This window comes from Neofelis nebulosa, chromosome 1 (genome assembly GCF_028018385.1).
Source record: "Neofelis nebulosa isolate mNeoNeb1 chromosome 1, mNeoNeb1.pri, whole genome shotgun sequence".
In the NCBI taxonomy this organism is placed as follows: Eukaryota; Metazoa; Chordata; class Mammalia; order Carnivora; family Felidae; genus Neofelis; species Neofelis nebulosa.
The window spans coordinates 149,960,625-149,985,806 of NC_080782.1; the positions used below are offsets into that span (position 1 = coordinate 149,960,625).

General features: G+C 48.6%; 1 protein-coding gene across 1 annotated transcript in view; it reads left to right on the plus strand.

The window, feature by feature from the left end:
* Nucleotides 1-21,189, plus strand: part of MAML1 (mastermind like transcriptional coactivator 1) — a 43,727-nt gene extending 22,538 nt beyond the window's left edge. Inside the window, exons 2-5 of the mRNA XM_058739464.1 lie at nt 8,271-9,683; nt 12,641-12,880; nt 14,814-14,910; nt 17,701-21,189. Coding sequence (XP_058595447.1) covers nt 8,271-9,683; nt 12,641-12,880; nt 14,814-14,910; nt 17,701-18,680 — 2,730 coding nt within the window. The 3' untranslated portion in view covers nt 18,681-21,189. The remainder of the gene's footprint in view (nt 1-8,270; nt 9,684-12,640; nt 12,881-14,813; nt 14,911-17,700) is intronic.
* Nucleotides 21,190-25,182: the final 3,993 nt, after the last annotated feature.

Here is a 25,182-nt window from a genome sequence, read left to right on the forward strand (position 1 = left end):
TGGTACGTAGAGTAGGATGGGGGCCAAAAGATGGGAGGCACGGAGTGTTGCCAGTCCTTAGGAAGGAAAGAACTGGTAAACAGGGAGATGGATGGAAAACAGAGGAAAAGGTGGTGATGGAATGAGCAAGACCCTTAAAGAGGCCACATAGGAATGGGATAGAGGACCCGGTGAGGGCGTGGCTTTGAAAGGGAAGGGTATCACTCTTACACACGCGGTCCCTCCATTAAGTCAAGATTTCCTCATACATGAGAACGTCATGGTGTTTATGCTTTCAGTAGTTCACGGTGCATTTTTGTCATATTTATGTGCAAATGCCTGATTGCACAGAATCATAGAGTTCCAGAGCATTTTAGAGAGATCTGGTCTAATCAATAATTAATTATCTGCTGTTTTTTAAGTGAGCTCAAGTATTATTCCAAAATAACCCTCCCAGGGGTGCCTGGGTAGCTCAGTCAGTTAAGTGGCTGACTTCAGCTCAGGTCATGATCTCATGGTTTGTGAGTTTGAGCTCCGCATCGGGTTCTCTGCTGTCAACATGGAGCTGAATAATATTCCATTGTGTGGATGGCCCACATTTTGTTTCATTCATCCACTGATGGACTCAGGTTACTTCGACCTTTTGGCTACAGTGAATATGCGGCTATGAACATGGTCTACAAATACCTGGTCAAGTTCTTGCTTTCAGTGCTTTTGGAAATGAATAGAAACAATATTGCTGAATTAAATGGAAATCTGTGTTTTTATTTTTTGAGGAACCACCATATTGTTTTCCACAGCAGATGCACCATTTCATGCCCACCAACAGTGCATAAGGGTTCCAGTTTCTCCACAGCCCCCTCCAACATTTGGTGGGCTTTTTTGGTTTTTTTGTTTTGTTTTGCATAGTAGCCATCCTAATGTCTTTGAGGTGGTGATAATAATTATTAATGTTTTAGGTGTGGTAACAGTATTGTGATATTATACACACATGTATATTTTTAAGAGATTTTACCTTTTAGAGATACCTACTGAAGTATTTGTGGATTGAATGATACTGTGCCCAAGATTTGTTTCTTAAATAACCCAGTTTCAGGGATGGGGATGGGGGGAATAGGGAGGTAGAAATGCAGCAAAATGGCCAAATACTAATAGTTGTTTAAGTTGGGTAAGGAGCATAATGAGGGTTCAGTATACTGTTCTCTCTAGTTTTGTGTCTTTTTTTGAAATTTCACATTAGTAAATAACATTTTGGGGCCATCACAGTCCATTCGCAGCCTCTCTCTTTCAGCACTTCCTGTTGTGCCATTTACACTTAAGCAACATTAAACTGCTACTCATTTTTTCTGCTTGCCTCCTTCTGTCTGTCCACTCCTACTCAGTGCTCATTTGTGTATCCTTGCCTTTGCCTCTCAGCCTGGTATGCCTTCCTCCTATTTCTTTGTTCTTTCAGTACCTAATTCAAGTGCCCTTCTCCTTCCTCCCATAATAGTTCATCCTGCTGCCTCCATAGCTTCATCATCACATCCCAGCTGGTAGGAGTGGGAACTATGTCGTACTATTTTTTTTTTTTTATCCTCAGTGCCCAATGCCTTGTCGGAGTGTAGTGTAGTAAAAACCTTGTGCATATCTGAATTGGCCATTATTTTATGCTCAACTTGTATAGGGCAGCGTCTGGCACATAGTAGGATCTTGGTGAGTACTGTGTAGGGGAACCATTGGGGGAAACTAGGTGAAGGATACACAGGACCTCTCTGTACTCTCCAATTTCTCTAATTCTTTTTTTTTTTTTTTTTTTTTTAGTATAGTTGATACATGAACCTGTAATTTGTTAAAGATAAAAAATTTTAAAAATGATGGTAAAAATGTCTGGATCCCAAACTATAAAGTTTTCTGGAAAATGCATTTCTTAGAACTTGCTATTTTCAGTATGTCCTTGTAGGTGGATTCAGTGGCAAGGAGGAGTGCTTACAGGTCTCTTTAGTACTCACCATACTTCTAAATTACTGACAATTCAGGGGTGCCTGGGTGGCTCAGTCAGCTAAGTGTCTGACTTCAGCTCAGGTCATGATCTCATGGTTTGTGAGTTTGAGCCCCATGTCGGGCTCTGTGCTGACAGCTCAGAGCCTGGAGCCTGCAGCCTGCTTTGGATTCTGTGTGTCTCCCTCTTTCTCTGACTCTCTCTCTCTCTCTCTCTCTCTCTCTCTCTCTCTCTCAAAATAAAAATAAACATTAAAAAAAATAAAAAAATAAATTACAATTCTGAACTATTAAGACCAATAGTATCTTAAAAGTGGAATCTTTAGTAGCAGATTCTGTGGTTCTGTGATATTTTTCTGTTTTTAATATTTTATGAAGCAGTGGGGCACCTGTGTGGCTCAGTTGGTTGAGCGTCTGACTTTGGCTCGGGTCATGATTTCGAGGTTTGTGGGTTTGAGCCCCACATCACGCTCTCCGATGTTGGCAAGCCCACTTTGGATCCTCTGTCTCCCTCTCTCTCTGCTCCTTCCCTGCCTGTGCAGTCTCACCCTGTCTCTCTCAAACATAAACATTTAAAATAAATAAAACTTAAAGTATTTTACAAAGAATCATTTATGCCCGTGTGTGTGTGCGTGCATGCGCGCGCACGTGAAAGACAGAGGGAGAGAGAGAGAAAGAGGAAGGGAGGGAGAGACCATCACAGCCCGTTTTTCTGGTAACAGCAGCTTGATGGGATTCTTGTGCTTGGCATAGGGGTGGTGTTCTTACAGTTTGAAGCTCTGACTCACTCCCTGCTGCTTGTGTTTCACACTAGACTCCTCACTCAGCTTCACAGGTGGAAGCAGAGTTACTTTGGGCCTGTCCCAGTCTGACCAGGAGGGAGGCAGGGCCAGGAGGATTGAGGATGGCAGCAGATCCTCCCCATGACCTTCGAATGCTCATGTCGTGGGAAGCCTCGTGTAACCCGACTTCCATCTGCTGTATAGCAGGAACAGTGATTCTCCTCAGGGTGCCTTTGCAGGTTGAGTGAGATTCTGACACCATGAGGAGTTAAGCACAGGTGCTGAATGGTCAGCAAGGCCACCAGGGAAGTAATGACTTGTCCCTCTGGCACTTGGCTCAGATTAGTGCATTACCAAAGTTGCTACCTGACATGGATTGAGGTGTTCAGCAAGGCGCACCACTGGCTGGCATACAGCATGGGTGTGGTTAGGAAGTTGATGGGGAGTGACACTAGTGCCAGAGCCGGAAGGTCAGTGGAGCCACGCTCTGGGTTACAAAGACCTGAGGGCCAGTGAACCCTCAACAGGGTGCCATTGAAGAACTGGCAGGAGGATGGTGACGGGGTCAGATTTGCCCTTCGGTGCACTCCCTCTAACCATAGGGTGCAACATGGATGAGGGTGGAGATTGCAACAGGACTAGCTTTAGACGTGATTAAAATGATTCAAGCATCAGAAGTTGGTTTTAGTGAATGGAGAGAAGTGTGTAGATCCAAAGAACCAAAACTAAGGTGGTGGGCTCAGTAGGACGCAGGGACCGACTAGATGCGAGGAGTAAAGAAGGAAGGGCTAGACCAGCTCTCTGGCTCTGGTTTATGTGACTAGGTGGATGGTAGTGACATTATCAGACAAGAGCAGAGAAAGGAAAACAGGACTGAGGAGAAGCTGCTTCAGGTTTGGACAGATTAAGTCTGAGTTAGCTGTGGTACACCCCACATACGAAGTAAGTGATTGGACAAACAGGAATGTGGAGCTCTGTAGACATGGGCGATGAGAGAGCACATTCATTCACAAATATTTATTGAGTGCCAGGCACTGTTCTAGGTACTGGGTCTCTGCTTTTCATTCTAATAGGGGAAGCTAGGTGCATTCATGTGAGTGCCTCCAGTGGGGGAATTAACAAGGAGTTAGGATGGAGAATGATTGGGAGAATGACTTTGAGGAGATAAGGGACCCAAATTATGAGCTAAGCCACCCCTAGGGAGATCAGGGAGAAGTGTTTTAGGAAGAGAGAAGAACAAGTGCAAAGGCCCTGAGGCAGGAAGGAGGGGGCACCTTTGAGGAACTAGAAGAAGGCTGGTGTGACTCAGGCATGCTGTACAATGGGGATAAGGGTGGAACACGTGAAAGGAGGTTGGATGGGGGCAAACGCTGATAGATCACTTGATCCCTGGCAGTTGGGTTTATTCTGAGCATGATGTTCAGCCACAGGGATTTGAAGCTATGGGGGTGAATAAGATCACTCAGTGTGTGCAGAGTGAAAAGAAGAGAGAGAACCCATACTCGTTTAAAGGGGAGACCTACCTCAAAAAAGACTAGAAGAAACAACCAGAAAAGTAGAAGAGAAAGCAAGATAATGTGGTAAAGAAATACAAGGAAAGAGAACTTTATTATTATTTTTTTATGTTTATTTATTTTGAGAGAGAGAGAGTGTGTGAGCAGGGGAGGGGCAGAGAGAGGGGGAGAGAGAGAATCCCAAGCGGGCTTTGTGCTGTCAGCATAGAGCCCGACGATGGGGTCGAGCCCATAAACCATGAGATCATAACTGAGCCGAAATGGAGTCACACGCTTAACCAACTGAGCCACCCAGGCGGACCAAGAAAGGAGAACTTTAAAGATGCAGGGAATTATTAACAGGCAGATGATGGAGGAAAGCACTGAAAATGTAGACTGTGTTTGGCAGCATCAAGATGATTGCTCGCCTCCGGGAAAGCAGCCCTAAATTCTCCCTTCTAACCCACACCTTCCATTCAATATCCAGTCAACTCCCCAGATGGTGGAAGCCATGTTGCAGCGGGTCAGGGTCCTGGCTCTCTGGTGGGGGTGGGTGGTGGTTGGCTGATAGAAGGATGACCCAGGAGAGAGGTGGAGGAAGACAAATGCCCAGTGAGAAGGGTCAGAAAGCACTGGTGGCTGCCTGTGTGTAAGGAATGTGGATGAAAGAGCCACCCCACATCTGTTTGTTAGCTCCGTGGAAGATTATAGGTGTTTGGTTAGTTTGACCAAAAAGGGCACCGGAATTTCAGTGGCAGGTGGTGGAAGTCTCTTGAGACCAGGCGAGGGACTGTTCTGTAAGTCTGGCGCCTCCAGATAGGGTGAAGGGAGATGATAGGATACTGATTTGGTGTCCACAGGATATGGGTACTCCAGCTTGACTCAGAGCGGCGTTGCTATCCAGGGCCGCTCTCCTGGAGCAGAAGATAGTGGGTGGTAGAGGCTGAGGTGGGAGCCAGGCCTGCAAGGCGCTTTGTGGGAGAAGGACTGGGTGAGCATGCACGGCCTCCAGCTTACCATCAGGTGTGTGGTGTCCTTTAACAAAACCCCCTTGCAGAAGAAAGAACACCAGATGGAGTTATCCCAGGACTAGATCCTCCTGGAACCCTGTGTACTTAAGACCATTTGGTAGTTATGACAGGTACCTCTGAGCTTAGCACTCAGAAGTACCGGACATGCTGAGAGCAAGCATGTGTGTTCATACATGGCAGCCGGTTGTGTGCTTTATAGCTTTGTGTTTGTTCTTATGTAATTTATAATCTGTTCAGGCTGTTTTCCCATCTTTGTTGTAAATTCCTAGAGATTAGTCTCCATGTTTTTTTCATCTTCATCTTCCTCTACAGTGTCCTGCACATATCAGGCACTCCTGCAAATGCTCAAGGCTTAAAAATCTGCCAGGGCCACCACATTCCACACTCTCCACCCCGCCTACATCATTCCAGTTACATTTTGTGAGTAGTTGAGAAAATGGCCCGGTGTTTCCTTTGGCTAAAAGTAATGGCATTGCAAAATTGAGTTGTTACTTTGGAACTTGACTGCAGCTGTTTGCATGTGGATATTGAAAGAGGGAGTGGTAGTTTTTATAATTGTTAGGGCAAAGAAGGATTCTGTTTCTAATCTGGGACAACCAGCTGACTCATCAAGTGCCCTGACCTCTTAGGTTTCCATCTTCCCTGTTTGGAAAATGGAAAACTGAGCTCCCAGGTTTACAGACAGCCCAAAGCTGATGCTGAGGAACAAATGATATTCCAAAAAGAAAATAATAGAATAAAAATGCAAAAAAAATCAACAACTCATTTTGATTTCCTTGTTTAATCATAACCGATTAAATGGTTATGAATTTACCTTCCCCAAAGGAAACTTTTCAGATCTTATAAACTTTTCAAATCTAATAGAGAGATAAAGGGTCCATTGTAAGAGCCAGGTCCCCTTCCCCCCTTCCACCCCTAGGTGGCAGTAGGAAGCAGAAGAACTGGCATGAAAGTAAAGCAGATGTCCTGTTATCGGGTCCTAAGATCACGTTTTACTTACACCTCTGCCCTACAGTTCCATTTATTTATTATTTCTTAGTTTTTCTGAGCTAACTTGTGTACCCAGATATGGATTTATTAATCTTTTTTTAAATTTATTTACTTTTGAGAGAGAGAGAGAGACAGAGAAAGTGCAAGCAGGGGAGGAACAGAGAGAGGGAGACACAGAATCTGAAGCAGGCCCCAGGCTCTGAGCTGTCAGCACAGAGCCCGATGCGGAGCTCGAACCCAAAGAACCATGAGATCATGACCTGAGCCAGAGTTGGATGCTTAACTGACTGAACCACCCGGGCGCCCCCAGATATGGATTTAGAGAAATATGGACTCAGCCAGGATATATAGAGCACTGTGCAGTCAGCTTTAACAGTAAAGAAATAGGAAAGTCTTGGAAGTGGGGATTCAAAAGGAATGGGAGCATTGGAATTGGGCCTCTGGATTGAGAAAGTAACTCTCCCTGTTTTCTTGCTAACTGCGTATTTGTATCTAGGATGTAGTTTGCTGCTGTGAGCTGGTGGTGCCCAGGGAGTCGTCTTGGGCAGGACCCTCTGGTCAGAGCGCTCACACACTCAGGCTCCAAGGCCTGCTGTGGTGGGTCAGTGCAGCCCTTCTCTGTAGCCAGAGGACAATAGCACAGAGCGCTGTGTGCCATGGATCCTCTGAAACCTATTTAAAGATAATAACGAAAGCTATTATTTGGAACTTTGCAAATAGCACAGTGTAGGTGCTTAGGGTCAGTGGGAGGGAAGGAGGGATGGAATAGGGGCTGGCAGACAGTGAAGGACAAAAACATAACAGAAGTAAACATAGGAAAGGAGCAGCACTGTGTTTAGAGGCTTGGTGTAGTAGGCACCTCTGGTAACAGAAGGGTCAGAGTCATGTCCTAACAGTTGAAAACAAGGCTGGGGAAATAGCGGAAAGATACCATGTTCTTTCTCCCCACTCACATTATTATGTTCTCTTCATGAAATTCCTGCTCCTGAACTCTCATCTCAGGGTGCTTTTTGCCCTGTTGCTTGTATGGGACATTTGTCTTATTCTGTAGCCATGTCTTTATACGTATGTCCCATGTTCTAGAAGACTGGAAGCCCACGAAGACCATCGTAACCACCTCATTTGTCTTGATATCCACACAACATTTGTCCCTGGCACAAGGTAGACCATTAATAGGATTCACTGAACAAATCTAGTTGAGGGGAATGGTATCAGGGGTGGGGGAGGCAAGAATAACAGTGCAAGACAGACTGGCTGTGTTCAAAGGAATAGTCTTGGTAAGAAGTGGTGAGCTTTGTGGGAGCTGGTGACGGGGCATGGAGGATTGGAAGATGCTTAGGGTTGGCAGGGAGGTGAGTGGGGATGTAAGGGAGCAGCCCTGCATGGGGAGAAGGGGTGGAGGCGGGCAACGGCTCCTTGAAAGGCAGGGTGGGGCGTGAAAAGTGGCCCGTGCAATACCCCCCACCAAGGCCTGAGAAAGAGCCTGTAAAGCAGCCATGGCTCCTTCAGCTTAAAGCAATAGGAATTTTATTGGTTCCTCTAAGTGAAAAGTCCATGGGCATGGGTGGTCTCACATGCAACTAGATCTAGAACTTAGGTGTGATGCCCTCAAGCACATACAGGTATCTTCTGTTCTTTCTCATTGACTCCATTCTTGGGCACACCCTCAGACTAGGTGGCTGTGGGCAGCATCAGGCTTGTATCCTTCAAAAAGAGAGGGCTGCAGAAGTCCAGGGACTGATGTACTGTCTGAAGCTAGGCTGTTTTCCTGGAGCTGAGCCAGTCATCCTGACTCAGGCAAAGCCATGGGACCTAGGAGGAGGAGAGGCAGACCCAGAGGGGAAGCGGGGCTGTGTTCCCAGGAGTGGGGGGTGTAAATTGGATGAGAGAATTAACAGGAGCACACTGCAGGGACCTGGGCCCAGATTTAAGTCACCATTCAAAGTGGCGGCGGAGGTGGGGGGGCCCTCACCCATGGCATTGTGTATTGAGTCACTCTTGTCCATGTTTTGCAGCATCTTCATGACACAGTGAAGAGAAATCTTGATAGCACCACCCCCCCTCAGAATGGCGAGCAACAGAATGGCTACGGAGACCTCTTTCCTGGACACAAGAAGACCCGCCGAGAGGCCCCTCTGGGAGTAGCTGTCGCTTCCAATGGCTTGCCTCCAGCCTCTCCCCTGGGGCAGCCTGACAAGCCTGGCACAGAGGCCCTGCAGGCCAGTGGGAAGCACTCACTGGGGCTTGACTCCATCAGTAAGAAGTGTCTGGCAGACTCCAGCCTCCACTTGAATGGAGGCAGCAACCCTGGTGAGCCATTTCCTCTGAGCCTGAATAAAGAACTGAAGCAGGAGCCCGTCGATGACCTGCCTTGCATGATCGCGGGGGCCGGAGGCTCCATATCTCAAAGCAACCTCATGCCTGACCTCAACCTTAACGAGCAAGAGTGGAAGGAGCTCATCGAGGAGCTGAACAGGTCAGTGCCCGATGAAGACATGAAGGATCTGTTCAATGAGGACTTTGAAGAAAAGAAGGACCCAGAGTGTTCTGGTTCCGCCACACAGACCCCCTTGGCACAGGACATTAATATTAAGACAGAATTCTCCCCAGCAGCCTTTGAACAAGAACAGTTAGGCTCTCCACAAGTGAGAGCAGGGTCTGCAGGACAGACCTTTATGGGGCCTTCAGCCGGCCCTGTGAGCACAGATTCACCCAGCCTCGGGGGCGCTCAGCCTCTATTCCACACCTCTGGTCAGCCCGGGGCAGACAATCCCAGTCCCAACCTGATGCCGGCATCAGCCCAGGCCCAGAATGCACAAAGAGCCCTCTCCAGTGTGGTGTTGCCCAGCCAGGGCCCGGGAGGGCCCTCAGAGCTGTCCTCTGCTCACCAGCTCCAGCAGATCGCTGCGAAGCAGAAGCGGGAGCAGATGCTCCAGAACCCGCAGCAGGCCACCCCTGCACCGGCCCCAGGGCAGATGTCCACGTGGCAGCAGACAGGCCCCTCCCACAGCCCCTTAAACGTTCCTTATCCCATGGAGAAGCCCGCCAGCCCTCCTGGCTACAAGCAAGACTTCACCAACTCCAAACTGCTCATGATGCCCAGTGTGAACAAGAGCTCCCCTCGGCCCGGAGGCCCCTACCTCCAGCCCAGCCATGTGAACCTGCTGAGTCACCAGCCGCCAAGTAACTTGAATCAGAATGCCGTGACTAACCAAGGGTCGGTGCTGGACTATGGCAACACCAAACCCCTTTCTCATTACAAAGCAGACTGTGGGCAAGGTGGCCCTGCGTCCAGCCAGAGCAAGACAGCCCTCATGGCTTATCTTCCCCAGCAGCTGCCTCATCTGAGCAACGAGCAGAATTCCTTGTTTCTGATGAAACCAAAGCCAGGAAATATGCCCTTCCGATCACTGGTTCCCCCTAGCCAGGTGAGCACGTGGCTTCCCTCTCTGTCACTCTGCATCCCTGTGGTCACTAGGTCTCGGGTGGTTGGGACAAAGAGGGTGGGAGGGAGCAGCCACGGTCATCCTTCGGGTCTCTGGAGCGTGAAAGTCAGGCAAACCAGGGTTGATTCTGAATAAATGAAAATCGGGTAAAATTCCCTAGTATAACTTGGTTTCAAATTTCCATACATTTGACACTGTACTTTGTCTAGTGTCTCTTGCATGCCACACAACTTAAAGTAAGTCATTTATGGCTGTATTTTGCAGATAAAGATCACGATCACATTTAATGTGCTCCTTAGAGGCTTTGCCTTTTTTTTTTTTTTTTTTTTTTTTTTTTTAAGTTTGTTTATTTGAGAGAGAGTGAGCAGGGGAGGGGCAGAGAGAAAGACAGGGAGAGAGAGAATCCCATGCAGGCTCTGTGCCATCAGCACAGAGCCCAATGTGGGGCTCAGTCCCACAACTGTGAGTCATGACCTGAACCGATCTCAAGAGTCTGACACTCAGCTGACTGAGCCACCCAGGCTCCCCTGTTGTTGTTTTTTAAACCACTTTTCAGATTTCTGTGTTCAGAGTACCTTAAGATTTAGTAAGGTGAGAGAGAGCTGTTCCCCAGCACATCTAAACTGCATCTATTTAGTCATGACACTCAAGCCTAGCAGAGTCACATAGCTCTGTAGGGTGGAGAATGATCAAGTACCAGTTTTATCATGGTCGTTATTTGCGTTTCTACTCCTGTTCAAGTATGTTCTAAAATGTCTCTTCCCTGGCAGCTTTCCCCTGGCTAGGGCTCATTCCTTGACTTCCTCCAAGATAGAGTAGAGCACAGTTGCTTTCCTCACTCCACAGTATGTCCCAGACTGTCTTCCTCGTCTACATGTGTAGATTCCTTGATACTTGTTAAACACTTGTGTGACAACAGTTGTGGCCCATGGCGCGTGCCCTTTGTTTTGGTGTACTTCATTGTCTCCTGGTTATAGGCAAGGCTGCAGTGAATACCCTTGTGGGTACCTTTGTGTATTTGTAAAATTTTAAAAATTAAAAAATCCAGTGCTGGTAATAATAATGAGGAAACTGATGCTCCTGTACTGGTGAGGGTGTGTAAATGGGCACAGTGCTTGTGGGAAGTAATTTGGTGTCATATTCATTCATTCATATATATATATATATATATATATATATATATGTATGTATATATATATATACATATGTATATATATATATATACATATGTATATGTACGTATATATACACATATATATATATATAATTTTTTTTTCCCTTATAAGTAGGCTTCATGCCCAGCATTGAGCTCAACGCAGGGCTTGAGCTCTTGACCCTGAGATCACAACCTGAGCTGAGATCAAGAGTCAGATGCATCGGGTACCTGGGTGGCTCAGTTGGTTGAGCGTCCCGACTTCGGCTCAGGTCATGATCTCACGGTTCAGGAGTTCAAGCCCCACATCGGACTCTGTGCTGATAGCATAGAGCCTGCTTTAGATCCTTTGTTCCCCCTCTCTTCTCTCTGTGCCTCCCCCGCTTGCTCTTGCTGTCTCTCTCTCAAAAACAAACAAAAAAAATGTTGGATGCTTAACTGAGACACCCACATGTCCCAGTATTTTCCATTAGCCATAAAAGTATTAATAAGCATTAACACATGATACCTCTGCAAGAAATCATCCCTTAAAAAAAAAAAATAGGAAAGTTATATAGAAGATACTCATTGCATCATTATTTCTTATAGCCAAAAACTGGGAAGCTGTTTAAGCATGTCTCAACAGTCAGCAGGAGAGTACATGTGTAAATGTTGATACTTACACTTATTTCAGCCAGTAAACTGCTACATAGCCACTAAAAGCATCCTTAAAAAAAATCAGGGGTGCCTGTGTGACTCAGTCGGTTTAAGTGTCCAACTCTTGATCTCGGCTCAGGTCATGGTCTCACGGTTTGTGAGATTGAGTCCCACACTGGGCTCCATGCAGACAATGTAGAGCCTGCTTGGGATTCTTTCTTTCTGTCTCTGCCTCTCTCTCTCTTTCTCTCTCAAAATAAATAAACTAAAAAAAAAAAACAAAACTGGTGGTAACTGCCACTTCAGTAGCACTTAGGGCCTCACAAACCTTCTGGCCCATAACCTTCTGGTGCGTGGGGTGAGGAAATTACCTCAGGAGCTGTCTGCTCTAAGGTTAGATTCTTGTAAAGATTAAATGTGTAGACATACAAGGACTAGAAAGGAGCTCAAAAAGTTGAACTTGCTTAAATGATCTTTGCCTTTTACCTTTTTCCCATTTCGAGTTAAATTTTCCCCTTTTAAATTATAAGCCATGACAGGATGATATTGTGTATATAGCCTTTGACATGACTCTCACTTTTGGTCTATATAATAATTGAGACTATTTATTAAAGTTTTCATTGACACTTAGTATTTTTTGAGTGTGAACATCTGACAAAAGCCAAGCAGTCTCTTCTCAGGAAAATGCCGTACACAAATGGACACATGATACAATTTCAGGCAGTTCAGGGACCATCCCACCACTGGGGACCCAAGGTTTGTACACTTGGAACATGGCATCTCCATCAGTCATAGTCCCTCAGGGCATTCCTCCAGCAACCCATCTGTACTCACACTTTCCAGAAAGTGAGCATTTAGAGGCTCCATTTGCCTTCTGGAACTAAAGCATGCAAATATGAGCTTAAATGTAAAATCACACCTTTGCCTCTGGTGAACCGTAGGAGCCGCAGAGCTGACAGGCAGCTGTGGCTGACTGCTGGATGCCCAGGTGTTAGCTCTTTTGGTCTCTGGCCTGGCCTGGAATGAAGCAGAGGCTTCAAGAGAGAACCTGGAGCCAGGCCCTCACCGGGCACAGCTTGTCTGCCCTGATTGGGGCTCACAGACTTCACCATGTCTCCCTGACTTGAGGCCCTCTTACCTGTGTTGACAGGAGCAGAACCCGCCCGGCGTCCCTGTGCCAGCCCAGGCTGCCAGCGTGGGGAGCCAGCCACCAGCTGCGTCCGGGGCCAGCACTCACAGCAGCACCCCCTATCTCAGTAGCCAGCAGCAGGCGGCAGTAATGAAGCAGCACCAGTTGCTCTTGGACCAACAGAAACAGAGGGAGCAGCAACAGAAGCACCTGCAGCAACAGCAGTTCTTACAAAGGCAGCAGCAACTTCTGGCGGAACAGGTAAAGTGGGAGGTGGAAGGTGACCCCCCCCCCAGCACCCCCACTCTCCCCTGCCTCCCCAGTCACTGCCGCGGCTGCTAGCTCCATCGTGTGTGTGTGTGTGTGTGCGCGCGCGCACGCGCGCGCGCTCAGCTTCAGCGTGTTTCTTTGTGCACACAGGCGTGCTCCGCTCCAGTGTGTGCATGCGTGCTCATTTGCCTGTCATTTGCCATCTTAAAGCCCTTTCCAGGAGTGTGGCATTTCTCAGACAATGGTGGCCTGTTTCAGAAGTAGCTTTAATGTCACTTGGTGATCAGTGAAGGCAAATCTCTAGCTAAAACTTTATTTGTTAGGGACATTTTTCCACGTCCCTTGTCTACAACTGCCACAGCACTGAGTTCACTGGTCTGCCAGTTCACTGTGGGTCCCAGCTTTGTTGTAAATACAGAGTTTGTCAGAAGCCAGAATACAACAGAGGGAAATGAAAATGTCCCTGAGGTCCTAGAGTTCTAGAATCAGGCCCGACAATCTCTTTCCAAGTCCTGCAGTTCACCCGCTTAGTCACCAAGGTTACGAGAGTTCTCAGGATTTTAAATTACATCTTCAAAGTCCTAACAGAAAAACCATCTACCCAGAAGATGAAGGTGATTGAGGATGACTTTAAAGCCCACATCACTGCCTCAGTTCTGCCACATGTATATAATATTTGTATTTATTACATATATTTATTTATTTATTTATTTATTTTTTTAATTTTTTTTTTCAACATTTTTTATTTATTTTTGGGACAGAGAGAGACAGAGCATGAACGGGGGAGGGGCAGAGAGAGAGGGAGACACAGAATCGGAAACAGGCTCCAGGCTCCGAGCCATCAGCCCAGAGCCTGACGCGGGGCTCGAACTCACGGACCGCGAGATCGTGACCTGGCTGAAGTCGGACGCTTAACCGACTGCGCCACCCAGGCGCCCCTATATTTATTTATTTTTAAAGTTTATTTATTTTTGAGCAAGCAGAGGGGTAGCAGAGAGAGAATCCCAAGCTGACTCTGTACTGTCAGTGCAGAGCCCAATGCGAAGATCATGACCCTGAGCCAAAGTCTGACGCTCAACCGACTGAGCCACCTAGGTGTTCCATTCTGCCATTTTTTAAGATAACACCTTTATTGGGATATGGTTCTTGTGACATATAATCCACCCACTTAAAGTGTACAGTTCAGTGGTTTTTAGTATATCCACACAGGTATGCAACCATCACCACAGTCGACTTCGTCAGTTTTCACCCCCTAAAAAGAAACTGCCTGCCCAATAAAAGTCATCACCCATGTTGTGGCCTGTGGCAGCGTTCCCCTCTGCTTTATGGCTGGATCATATTCTGTCGTTTGGAAAAGCTCCATTTGATTTATCCATTCATCAGTTGATAGACATTTGGTTTGTTTTCCGTGTTTATGGGCATAAGTTTTCAGTTCTCTTTAGTGTGTATGTAGGGGTGGAATTGCCGAGGCATATGGTGGCTGTTATGTGTAACCTTGTGAGGACTTGCCAGACGGTTCTCCAGAGCAGCCATACTGTTTCACGTTCCCACAGTGGCGTGTGAGGGTGCCAGTTTCTCTGCATCTTTGCTGTACTTGTCTTTTTGATCCTGGCCATCCTTGTGGGTGTGAAGAGGTAGATCATTGTGGCTTTGATTTGCATTTCCCCGATCTGCCCTCCCCACATTTTTTTAAACTGATACGCCGCTTTTTTTTTTTTTTTAAATCATTGCTCCTTAGATCTGCCCCGTCCTTCTGTTTCCTACAATTTATTAAAAATCCCCCAAATGAAACCATGAGCGTTACCTTCACAGGAACTCATCTGTGAGAAACAAACCATAGCAGTTTACTTTTCTCTGATGTAACTGTTGTTTCTGTTCCATGTGGGTCTTATTGTACTGTTCTGTTGTTCTTGGCATTTTCTAGGAGAAACAGCAGTTTCAGCGCCACCTCACGCGCCCACCTCCCCAGTACCAAGACCCAACCCAGAGCACCTTCCCACAGCAGGTTGGACAGTTCACAGGTGAGGGGATGTCTGAAGCGGCAGAGTCGGGCAGGGGAGGCAGGCACAGGACAGAGCAGGTGGTCCGTTGCACTCGTGCTGGCTTCTTGCTGTCTGCCATGCTATATGCTGGGGCTAAATAGACTTGCTTATGTAAACCTTGGTCTGCCTATGGAGCCTGGCTTTCTAGTTCCCTTGCAGGCTAGGAGGAGAGGGTCACAGAGGCATACCACCTTGGTCAGTACTCTGGCTGCACGGTCTTTTGAAGCATAATCATTTCTAGCTGGAGGCTAGCTTATCAACAGGAAATGGGTTCTGTAATTCTTAAGAAGGTTCTTTGCTCCTGCCGTTATGTGCCTTCAAAAAAATGATGCTCTTATTTTCTAGATAAGGAGAGACTAAGTGTAGTTTGTGTGGCCTTTTGCTTCTGCTCTCTCTTCCTGTCCACTCACTTCAGTGTCCCAAACGGCAGCATCAGCTGCCAACAGTTGACCACAGAGGGGCAGGAAACACTCTGAGGTCTTGGCTGATGCAGCTCAGATGTGCAAGGGAACCTGACTGCCCTTGCTCAGGCCTCACTCCAGAAACTCATAGATAGGCCGGTTGACAGAAGCAGTAAAACCTGGTTGCACCTGCCTTTCTAGCTCTTCTTGGCCTATCTTCAAAACCTGTCCCTTTTTTGGTCAACAACTCTCACTCTAAAGTGTCCCAGGGAAAGCTGAGCACAGCTGTTCGCTCCTTAATTTTTTTTTTTAATGTTTGTTTACTTTTGAGTGAGAGAGAGAAATAGAGCATGAGTGGGGGAGGGGCAGAGAGAGAGAGAAACACAGAATCAAGCAGGCTCCCGGCTCTGAACTGTCAGCGCAGAGCCTAACGTGGGGTTCAACCTCATGAACTGCGAGATGATGACCTGAGCTGAAGTCAGTCGGTTAACCGACTGAGCCACCTAGGCTCCCCATGGCTGTGTCCTGACTAGGAGCCTAGGTGGAGTTTTATGTGTGTGCTGACCAGACCATGGAGCTGAAGTCTGCGGGCTTCTCAGGAGCCTGGGCTTCAGCCAGCCTTCCTGCCGTCATCGCGTCTCACATGGTTCTGGGCTGTCAGTGGGAGCAAAGCAGACTGTTTCCACCCTCCTCTGTCCCTCAGCCTAGTTCTTAGGTGCTGGTGGAGAGAGGGAGAGGAGGAACAAAGAGCTCAGTCATGGCCAGCCCCTGAATAGTACACCCCCGACCCACAGAAACCCATTTGGTGAGTGTTGTCACTGTGCATCCGTTGCTTAAGACAGAGCCCCAGACAGCAGGTTCCCTGAGGACAGGACCTCTCTGTCCTATTCCCGGCTGTCTCCCCCATGCAGTGCCCGCCACTGATCAGTCAGCATCTGCTGCTTTCAGTCCCTCCCTCAGCCCCCTTGTTGTTCGGTGGTGTCAAGAACAGGATCTCACACTCTCCCTCTTTCACTCCCATGTGCCATAGCTGGTACACCCCTCCCCTAATTGATTTGAGCAGCCCCCACCCAGCCCCCAAACCACTGTTGCGGTCCACTTACCCTGGGACTTTGCAACTGTGTCCTCCACATGGCAGCCACAGCTCTTCTGAGTCTGGCCACAGCTATCTCTCCAGCCGTATCTCTAGTCGGTGGGATGCCCTTCCTGCACTCCGGCCATGGAGCTCCCCACACAGACCGCCTCACGTAAATTTATGGCGTTGCACACACTCTCTTCTCTGTCTAGGATACTCTTTCTCCAAACGGTGAAATTGCTAAACTTCAACCCTTTTATTTATTTATTTATTTTTAAATTTTTTTAATGTTTCTTTATTTCTGAGAGAGAGAGAACATGCACGAGCGGAGGAGAAAGAGAGAGAGAGAGAGAGGGGCGCCTGGGTGGCGCAGTCGGTTAAGCGTCCGACTTCAGCCAGGTTACGATCTCGCGGTCCGTGAGTTCGAGCCCCGCGTCAGGCTCTGGGCTGATGGCTCAGAGCCTGGAGCCTGTTTCCGATTCTGTGTCTCCCTCTCTCTCTGCCCCTCCCCCGTTCATGCTCTGTCTCTCTCTGTCCCAAAAATAAATAAAAAACGTTGAAAAAAAAATTAAAAAAAAAAAAAAAGAGAGAGAGACAGACAGACAGACAGAATCTGAAGCAGGTTCCAGGCTCTGAGCTGTCAGCACAGAGCCCAACACAGGGCACAGCCTCACAAAACGAGATCATGACCTGAGCCAGAGTCAGACCCTTAACCGACTGAGCGCCCCAGGTGCCCCGAGAAGAAGTTTCTTCAGCCCTTTTAAAAAAGCCAGTGTGTTTGTCACCATCTCTCTGAAGCCCTCCCCAAATCTTCCCAGGCATTGACCCTTCAGACCCCTGCACTCACATGGCCTGTTGCCCAGCTATTGTTGTAACCCTGTTACACCACATGGAGCCTTTGCCTCCTGAAGGCAGACCCTGGGCTGGATCTGTCTGGGAGTCCCCAGGGCCGGCATGGACCTCCCACAGAGCAGAAATAGGGTGGGCTTTGGAAGGTTAAATCATCAAGTCTCCTGGCTTCTGCCGCCCTGGGGTGTTTGCCCCTTCCTCTGAGCCTGTCTTGAATTCCTCATTGCTCCAGACTGGCCTCCATTCCACCCTGTGGGAAATCTGCTTCCCTTTTGACTCCCAGGGCTGTCGTCTTTGAGATTCCATGGACGATAAGATGTCCAGTGTTCTGATTTTGCCTTTCATGCCAGAGAATAACGGCTGCATCTTGGGTCCTAAAGATGTCTCCACAGCGGCAGTCCAGGAAATGCCAGCTTGATTGACCGACTCTTTTCTGTCTTCCAGGGTCCTCTGCTGCTGTGCCTGGCATGAACAACTTGGGTGCATCAAACCCCGGCTGTTCTCGAGCGTTTCCTCAGGCCGGGAATTTGATGTCAATGGGTCCTGGACACACTTCGGTTTCCTCTCTCCCCTCAAACTCAGGCCAGCAGGACCGGGGTGTGGCTCAGTTCACTGGCTCCCAGAGCCTGCCACAGAGCAGTCTCTATGGCCTGGCTTCCGGCATAACCCAGATAGTCGGCCAGCCCCCACCACAGGCCACCAACGGACATGCCCACATTCCACGGCAGACTGGCGTGGGCCAGAGCACCTCGGTCTCCACTGCCTATGGGCAGAACTCTCTGGGAAGCTCCGGCCTCCCCCAGCAGCACAATAAGGGGACCCTGAACTCTGGTTTAACAAAGCCACAGGTCCCAAGGGTATCTGCTGCCATGGGAAGCCAGAACCCCTCGTGGCAGCATCAGGGAATGCCGAACTTGAGTGGCCAGACCCCAGGGAACAACACCGTGAGCCCTTTCACGGCAGCCTCCAGCTTCCACATGCAGCAGGCCCACCTGAAGATGTCCAGCCCGCAGTTCTCCCAGGCGATGCCCAGCAGGCCCATGGCCCCCATGAGCTCAGCAGCCGCGGCAGGGTCCATGCTGCCCCCTGTGAGTGCGCAGCAGAGGACCGGAGCCCCTGCCCCAGCACCACCCCAGGGAGCCCCGCAGCAGGGCTTGCCGGGCCTGAGCCCGGCCGCACCCGAGCTGGGGGCCTTCAGCCAGAGCCCTGCGCCATCGATGAGCAGCCGGGCGGGACTACACTGCACTCAGGCCTATCCCGTGCGGACCGCGGGCCAGGATCTGCCCTTCGCCTACAGCGGGCAGCCAGGTGGCAGTGGGCTGGCCAGCATGGCCGGAGATGCTGACCTGATCGACTCCCTGCTGAAGAATAGGACTTCGGAAGAGTGGATGAACGATCTGGATGACCTGTTAGGGCCTCAGTAACTGAAGGATTTGTGGTGGTCTCAAATGTTCACACAGCCTGTATTTTTATTCTCAGATTCAAGAAAGAGCAACTACATTGGACCAAAAGCCCACGGCCCGGGGAGCTGGGTGGGTGGAGCCAGAGCCCCAGGGTGGAGGCCTGGCCTGGCCAGGCCAGGGTCTGCCGGGTGCACAGCTCCCAGCCAGCAGTTGTGGCCCGTCGGGCTGGCCCCAGCCCATCTGCTGGCTTTGTTGCCTGGTGTTGGGACAGCAGGATAGGGTTCTACAAGTGGTTTTCTATCCAAATGACCAAAAAACCAACAGTAAGAATGGTGAAACCCCACGATGGCAGGCTCATAAAAATCTCTGCCATTGTGTTGACTTAATCCAAGATTTCTCCTCTTTCCCCAGTGTTGGGGACAGGTTTTGTTGCAACTTTATATAGCAGAACTATTTGCAATTTGTAGCATAGAAAAGATTAATTTTTTTTTTTTAAGATTTTAAGACAGATTAGGATAGGTGGTGGTTTAAATTGATTTTAAGTGGCATTGGAAACCTAGGGTTTCCTTTGGTTAAGAGCCCTTTTTATTCCTGCTCTTTGTCCGCTTTCAGGGGAAAGGGAGGGTCCCTGGGCAATCATTTCTGTCAGTACAGGCTGTGACTGCATGTGCCAAAAAGGAACAGGATGCTGCGAGATAGCAGAATTAGTGACACAGATGTGGTCACTCCAGCCGCACTCCTCCTCCTCCCCCAAGAATGCTGTGCTTCCAGGACCCCAGGTCACCCCCAGGCTAAATGCCGAGATGGATTATTTGGGATTCCTGTGTCCCCTTTTGTTGTAAACCCTCCCCCTGTTCTGCAGTTTCTCTCAAAACTTGTATTTAATGTGTCAGGAAGGTGATCATTGCTGTGCACAGACGTCTTTCCTTCACCCCATCTGCAGTTCCCATGACCTCTCTGCCTCCCCTTCTCTCTCCAGCACAAATGGAAAACCTCTTTAAGGCCACAGGTTACTAGACTGGAGGAGAAAGTCATTACGATTCCTTAGGGAGCCCTAGCATTGTAGTAGTGGGGCTGGTGTCCCCTCCCCAGAAAGCAAAGGTTTGGGGGAAGGAGGGAAAGAGGTGTGCACTGTTGGGCAAGGAGGCCACAGGCCGAGCTGCAGGTGAGAACTCCACTCTGTTTCACCACTTCTGCCGCTCTCCCTCGTCAGATGACGTGCACTTTTTGAAGAGAATGACTTTATAACACTAATACATCCTTTATAAAGACTGGAGTGGATTTCTCTTTGAAGGTCTGTGAATTAATGGACTTTGGCTAAGCTAAGAGTCCGCAGAACAGAGTATTCCCCGTGGGCTGTTTCTGGAAACAAAGATGGAGAGAGCACTTCGGTTAGAACGAAAGCAAAATGGTAAGTGCAGGGCGAAACCCTTCTAAACAGAGTGTTGGAGAGAAAATAGGACACTGAAGAGAGTGGCTTCCATGTAGAGTGGTCCCTGGAGAAACCGCAACCCCATTTTTATTTCCCTGGAGTCTCAAAGTGGGTGATTCAAGGAGTGTCATATGTAAAGAGTTAAGCCAAGGAAGAGATCCACGTGGGCAGCCCGAGTGGCTTTGAGGGGATGAATGGTTGCACACACATGGGTAATTATTTTGCACCAGCAGTGCCTTTCATGGGGGTAGTTGGACCCTCAGATCCTCTTCTCTAATAGCCATTTGCCACCTTGGGTGGTGTCTGGGCCATTTCCCCTTTAAATGCCCTCCCTGCCTTCCTCGTACTGAATCTAGCTCTCAAAGAAGGGAACGAATCCTAAAGCCAGTGAAGACTCCACCCTCTGAGTGAGTTCCCCAATCTAAAGGGGAAGAGGGGGACTTCAGTGGGTTTTCAACCAAAAATAGCGGGCTGCAGGCTGGTGATGAGTCCTTGTTCCTCTCCTGCTCTCCCCCTGGCCGCTCACCTCTGTCCCCTCCCGGGGAGGGCTGCCCCTGCCTTAGCCCTCGGGCCGCCGGACAGACAGCAGGCTTCTCGCTGCAGTGTCGGAGCAATAAAATGTGATGCTTGGGGTTCCCCCCCCCCCCCCCAGGGAGCTGCCCATGGCTTTATTTATGAATCTGGTTTTTGGGTAGTCAAGGGGGGAGACTCCGCTTCAGTGCAAATCCCCTCTTCCAGGAGCCATGACTCACAAGAAAAGGGTGCTCGGACTTTGTTATACACATTTGCTTTGTGTAAATAAATGTTTACAATTTTATATTAAAGAGGAAATAAGCGTTAGAGTTTCTGACTGTATATTTTTTACTTTTATAGATTTTAAAACTATGATCCTTTATATATGTGTTTTGGGGGAGCTATGATAAGTTTTATGGCAAACAGTTGATATTGTTAACTTTCTATTGTCATCAAAGTACATAAAAATCCTGTTAATCCCCTTATCCTCCTACTGCCCTTAACTCTGGTATACACCAAAAAGAAATCTTTACTCTCCTTCTTTTATCATTATAAAGTAATAAAAGTATTTTGCTAGTATGGAAACCGCCTGTGCATTTGGCTTCACGTGGCTGCACCCACAGTGTGGGAGATAGGAAGTGGACCCGGACATGACTTCTTTGGTGGCTGATTTCCTTTGGCAATTTACCCCTTTCCTTCGGTGGCAATTTACCCCTTTCCTTCGGAGAAGGGACGTCTCAGTGATGATGGGTAGGAGGGTAGGACTCAGGACCACCAGCCTCTCCCCTCTCTGGGACCCAGCCCTGCCCTTGTGTCTAATGGAGGGAGGTGGACCAGATAACTCAGGGATACTCTAGGTCCTTAGCAGTTTAAAGGTTTCACTTGAAACCCTTAGACTTACCCTCAGAGCAATTCTCCAGGTCCTGTTTAGTTGCCTTTTTTTTTTGTTTAATACTCATTTTTGAGAGAGAGTGTGACTGAGGGAGGGACAGAGAGAATGGGGACAGAGGATCCGAAGCAGGCTTGGCACTGACAGCAGCGAGCCCAATGTGGGGCTCAAACTCAAACTCACCAACCATGAGATCATGACCTGAGCTGAAGTCGGATGCTCAACTGACTGAGCCAGCCAGTTACCCCTGGTTCCATACTCAGTTTCTCTATAATGGGGGGCAGAGCCCAACCACTGCTGTCATTTTCGAGGTTAAGAGCTGCAGATATTCCCATCGCTGTGTCATGTTACTCTCAGAGCTGGAGGATCAAGGGGGTCCTTGATTCTGAGTAGTAAAAAAAAAAAAATCAAAATCTGTTAGTTCTATCTCCCCTCAAACCCAATGCCATTTCTTCTTTTTGATACTTGGCTGTGCAGTAAGACACTTTTCTTAAGTTCTGCGTGTTAGAGTGGACGTAATTCTATATTTGTGACAGCCAAATATGCCCACCAGCCAAGTATGTTCCACAAAGGGACCCAGAGGACCTCCATCTACCAAAAGGAAAGAGGCACCACATCGTTGAGAAGTTGGGTGGCCATTCCTCTGGGGCCCAAACTGACAGAAGAAGATGTTGTAACAGAACCGGGCTCCCTGATAGCAATGGGATCTAGAGGATCCCACAGCAATAGGACCAGGTGGTAGCTTGAGCCTTTCAGAGGCCAGGAGGGAGGACCAGACTCACAGAGAGCTAGGGAGCTATGAATGGATCATGGTGTGGCCAGAGGCAAATGGCTGGGCAGCTGACAGGGGTTGGCTTCCTTTATACAACCGGAAGGACTCAAGGGATCGTTGGCCCAATGGCTGAGGGAAGCTGCCCCAAGACGAAGTCACAAAACATTACCTAGTTCCCAGACATGAGGCAATTCTCAGGCTCAGAACCCCTTGTCCAGAGGAGAGACCGGATCTCATGAGGGAGACCTCTCCCACATTGCTGTGAGGAATGCAGTAATGGTTGTCCTGGTCCTTCCCAGAGGGGCCTCCAGCCATTTATTTACCCAGAGAACTGTACATACCCCAGGGAAGAGGAATATCTGGCGTTGCTTTAGGATTGCCCTTGAACACAGGTGCCTTTGATACCAAGTCAAGTGTCATCAGGACTCTGGTTAGGTTAAGGGAGTAAAAGTGGGTACACAGTAAATGGAGTCCTGGCCCCAGGCCCAGATCACAGTGGGATGGCTGGGTTCACAGCTCTGCCTGGTCATTTCCCTGGCCTTGATCTTCAATCAGAGTGGACACCCTTGCTTGTTGTAGAAACCTTCCATTGGTCAGGTGGAAACCTCCTGTGCTGGGAAAGGGGCTTTTGAATGGACTAGCTATGGTGGCGGGGAGGGGAGGTGCGGTGCTTTGCATGATGCCAGCAGCATGGCTCTGACTCACCGAGGCTGCTCTAGCTCTGTTACTGCTGAATGTCCAGCCTGTCAGCAACAGAGACCAATGCCAAGCCTCTGAGCCCATCTCTTGAGACTAGCCACTTACTTGGTAGTATGTTAGTCCCTCCCATGCTGGAAAGGGTGGTGATTCATCTTTATTTTTTTGTTCTTTTCTGGCTTTTCGTTTCGATATAATTTTACATTTGTGAAAAGAGAACAAAGATCTCAAAACACGCCAAGTTGTAGCAGACACAAAAGACCACGTATCATAGGAATATAGGAATGAATCCCTTTATGTGAAATGTCCAGAAAAGGCAAACCAGCAAAGACAGAAACAGATCAGTAGTGGCCTGGGGCTGGGACTTACTGGGGTGATGAAATTGCTCTAAAACCAGATCATGGTGATGCTCTGCACAACTGAGCAAATATACCAGAAGTTGAATTGTATATTTATAATGGGTGAATTTTATAGCATGTAAATTATATACCTCAACAAAGTTGCTTTTTACAATAGTACAAAGAATGCTTAATACGGTTCACCCAGCTTCCTCATATGTTCATCTTTTACAACAGTATGATTTTTTTTTCTTTTTTCTTTTTTTTTAAGTCGGCTTCATGTCCAGCACAGACCCCAACATGGGGCCTGAACTCACAACCCCTGAGATCAAGACCTGGGTTGAGATCGAGTCAGATGCTTAACCAACTGAGCCACCCGGCACCCCAACAACAGTATAATTATTAAAAACAGGAAATTAGGGTACCTGGGTGGCTCAGTTGGTTAAGCATCTGACTTTGGCTCAGGTCATAATCTCGCAGTTCATGGGTTTGAGCCTTGCATCAGGTTCTGTGCTGACAGCACAGAGCCCACTTTCAATCTTCTCTCTCTCTCTCTCTCAAAAATAAACACAACAAAAGGTACACGTAAGGAACCAGATTAATGATAAGACTTTCCAAGGAAAGGATGCCATCCTCTTCCCTCTACCCTTCCTCTAGGAAGGGGTATACACCCCAGATCAGTGACTGGGATGTGGGGCTGCGGCTCCAATAGGTAGGAGACGGGAGGGGGAGGGGCAACCCAAGGGTGGAAGTAGAAGTGGCCTAGAGGTGGCCCTGCTTGCTGTCACTCCAGAGACCCATTGGGAGAGCTTGTGCTTTCTGCCCTGAAACTTTAGGCTGTGTGCATCCAGAGACCCTGGCTCCCAAAGGGAGAACATACCCACCAGAAGACACAGCAGGAGTCCCATTAGGCTTTAAGTTACAGCTGCCTCCTGGGTCCTTTGAGCTCAGAGGAAGAGGCCAGGGTCCTGGCAAGAGGAGTTGACCTTGACCATTAAGGGAGGAGGGTGAGGTTCCACACTGGGGAGGCAGAGTGCATTCCACCCCGCTGACCCCATGCTGTGTCTCTTGGTATGATTTTGGTGGTGAGTGGACAGGTGCGGCCACCATGCATTGATACTGCTGGGTGACCAGGGGCTCAGACCCTTCCAGGTATATGGGTCTGGGTAGGTCTTGGTGACCCCTCCAGGCAAGCTGAAGTGCTAGCTGAGGGTGAGGGCAATCTAGACTGGGTGGTAGAAGACGGAGGTGATGAAGCCTGAAACCAGCTGTCGTGTGTTCCACCAGCCTTTTTTTCTTAAGTTTATTTATTTTGAGAGAGAGAGAGAGAGAGGAGGGGAGGGGTAGAGAGAGGGAAAGAGAGAGAGAATCCCAATCAGGTTCCGAGATATCAGTGCAGAGCCCAACATGGGGCTTGAACCCACGAACCATGAGATCATAACCTGAGCTGAGATGAAGAGTCCCATGCTCAACCCACTGAGCCACCCAGGCACCCCACCCACTAACCTTATTTTAAATTTCCCCAAGAAACGAGTCCTGAGTCTTAAGGTGCCACTTGCTGGGGGACTGAACTTACTGTATAAAGAGGGCCCAAAGGGGCGTCTGGGTGATGCAGGTCATGAGCTCAGGGTTGGTGAGTACCAGCCTCGCACTGGGTTCGCTGCTGAGAGCGTGGAACCCGCTTGGGATCCTCTGTCCCCCTCTCTTTGCCCCTCCCATGCTCGTACTCAATCTTGAAAATAAACATTTAAAATAAAAAAAATAAAGAGGATGAGTGGTGCAAGGTGCGGACGCTAGGTGTCGCTGTGGTGCGCCCCCAGCGCTGCGGGCCGAAGTCAGAGGGATTCTCCCTGGGACTGGCCTTGACTAGGGAGCTTCGCAGC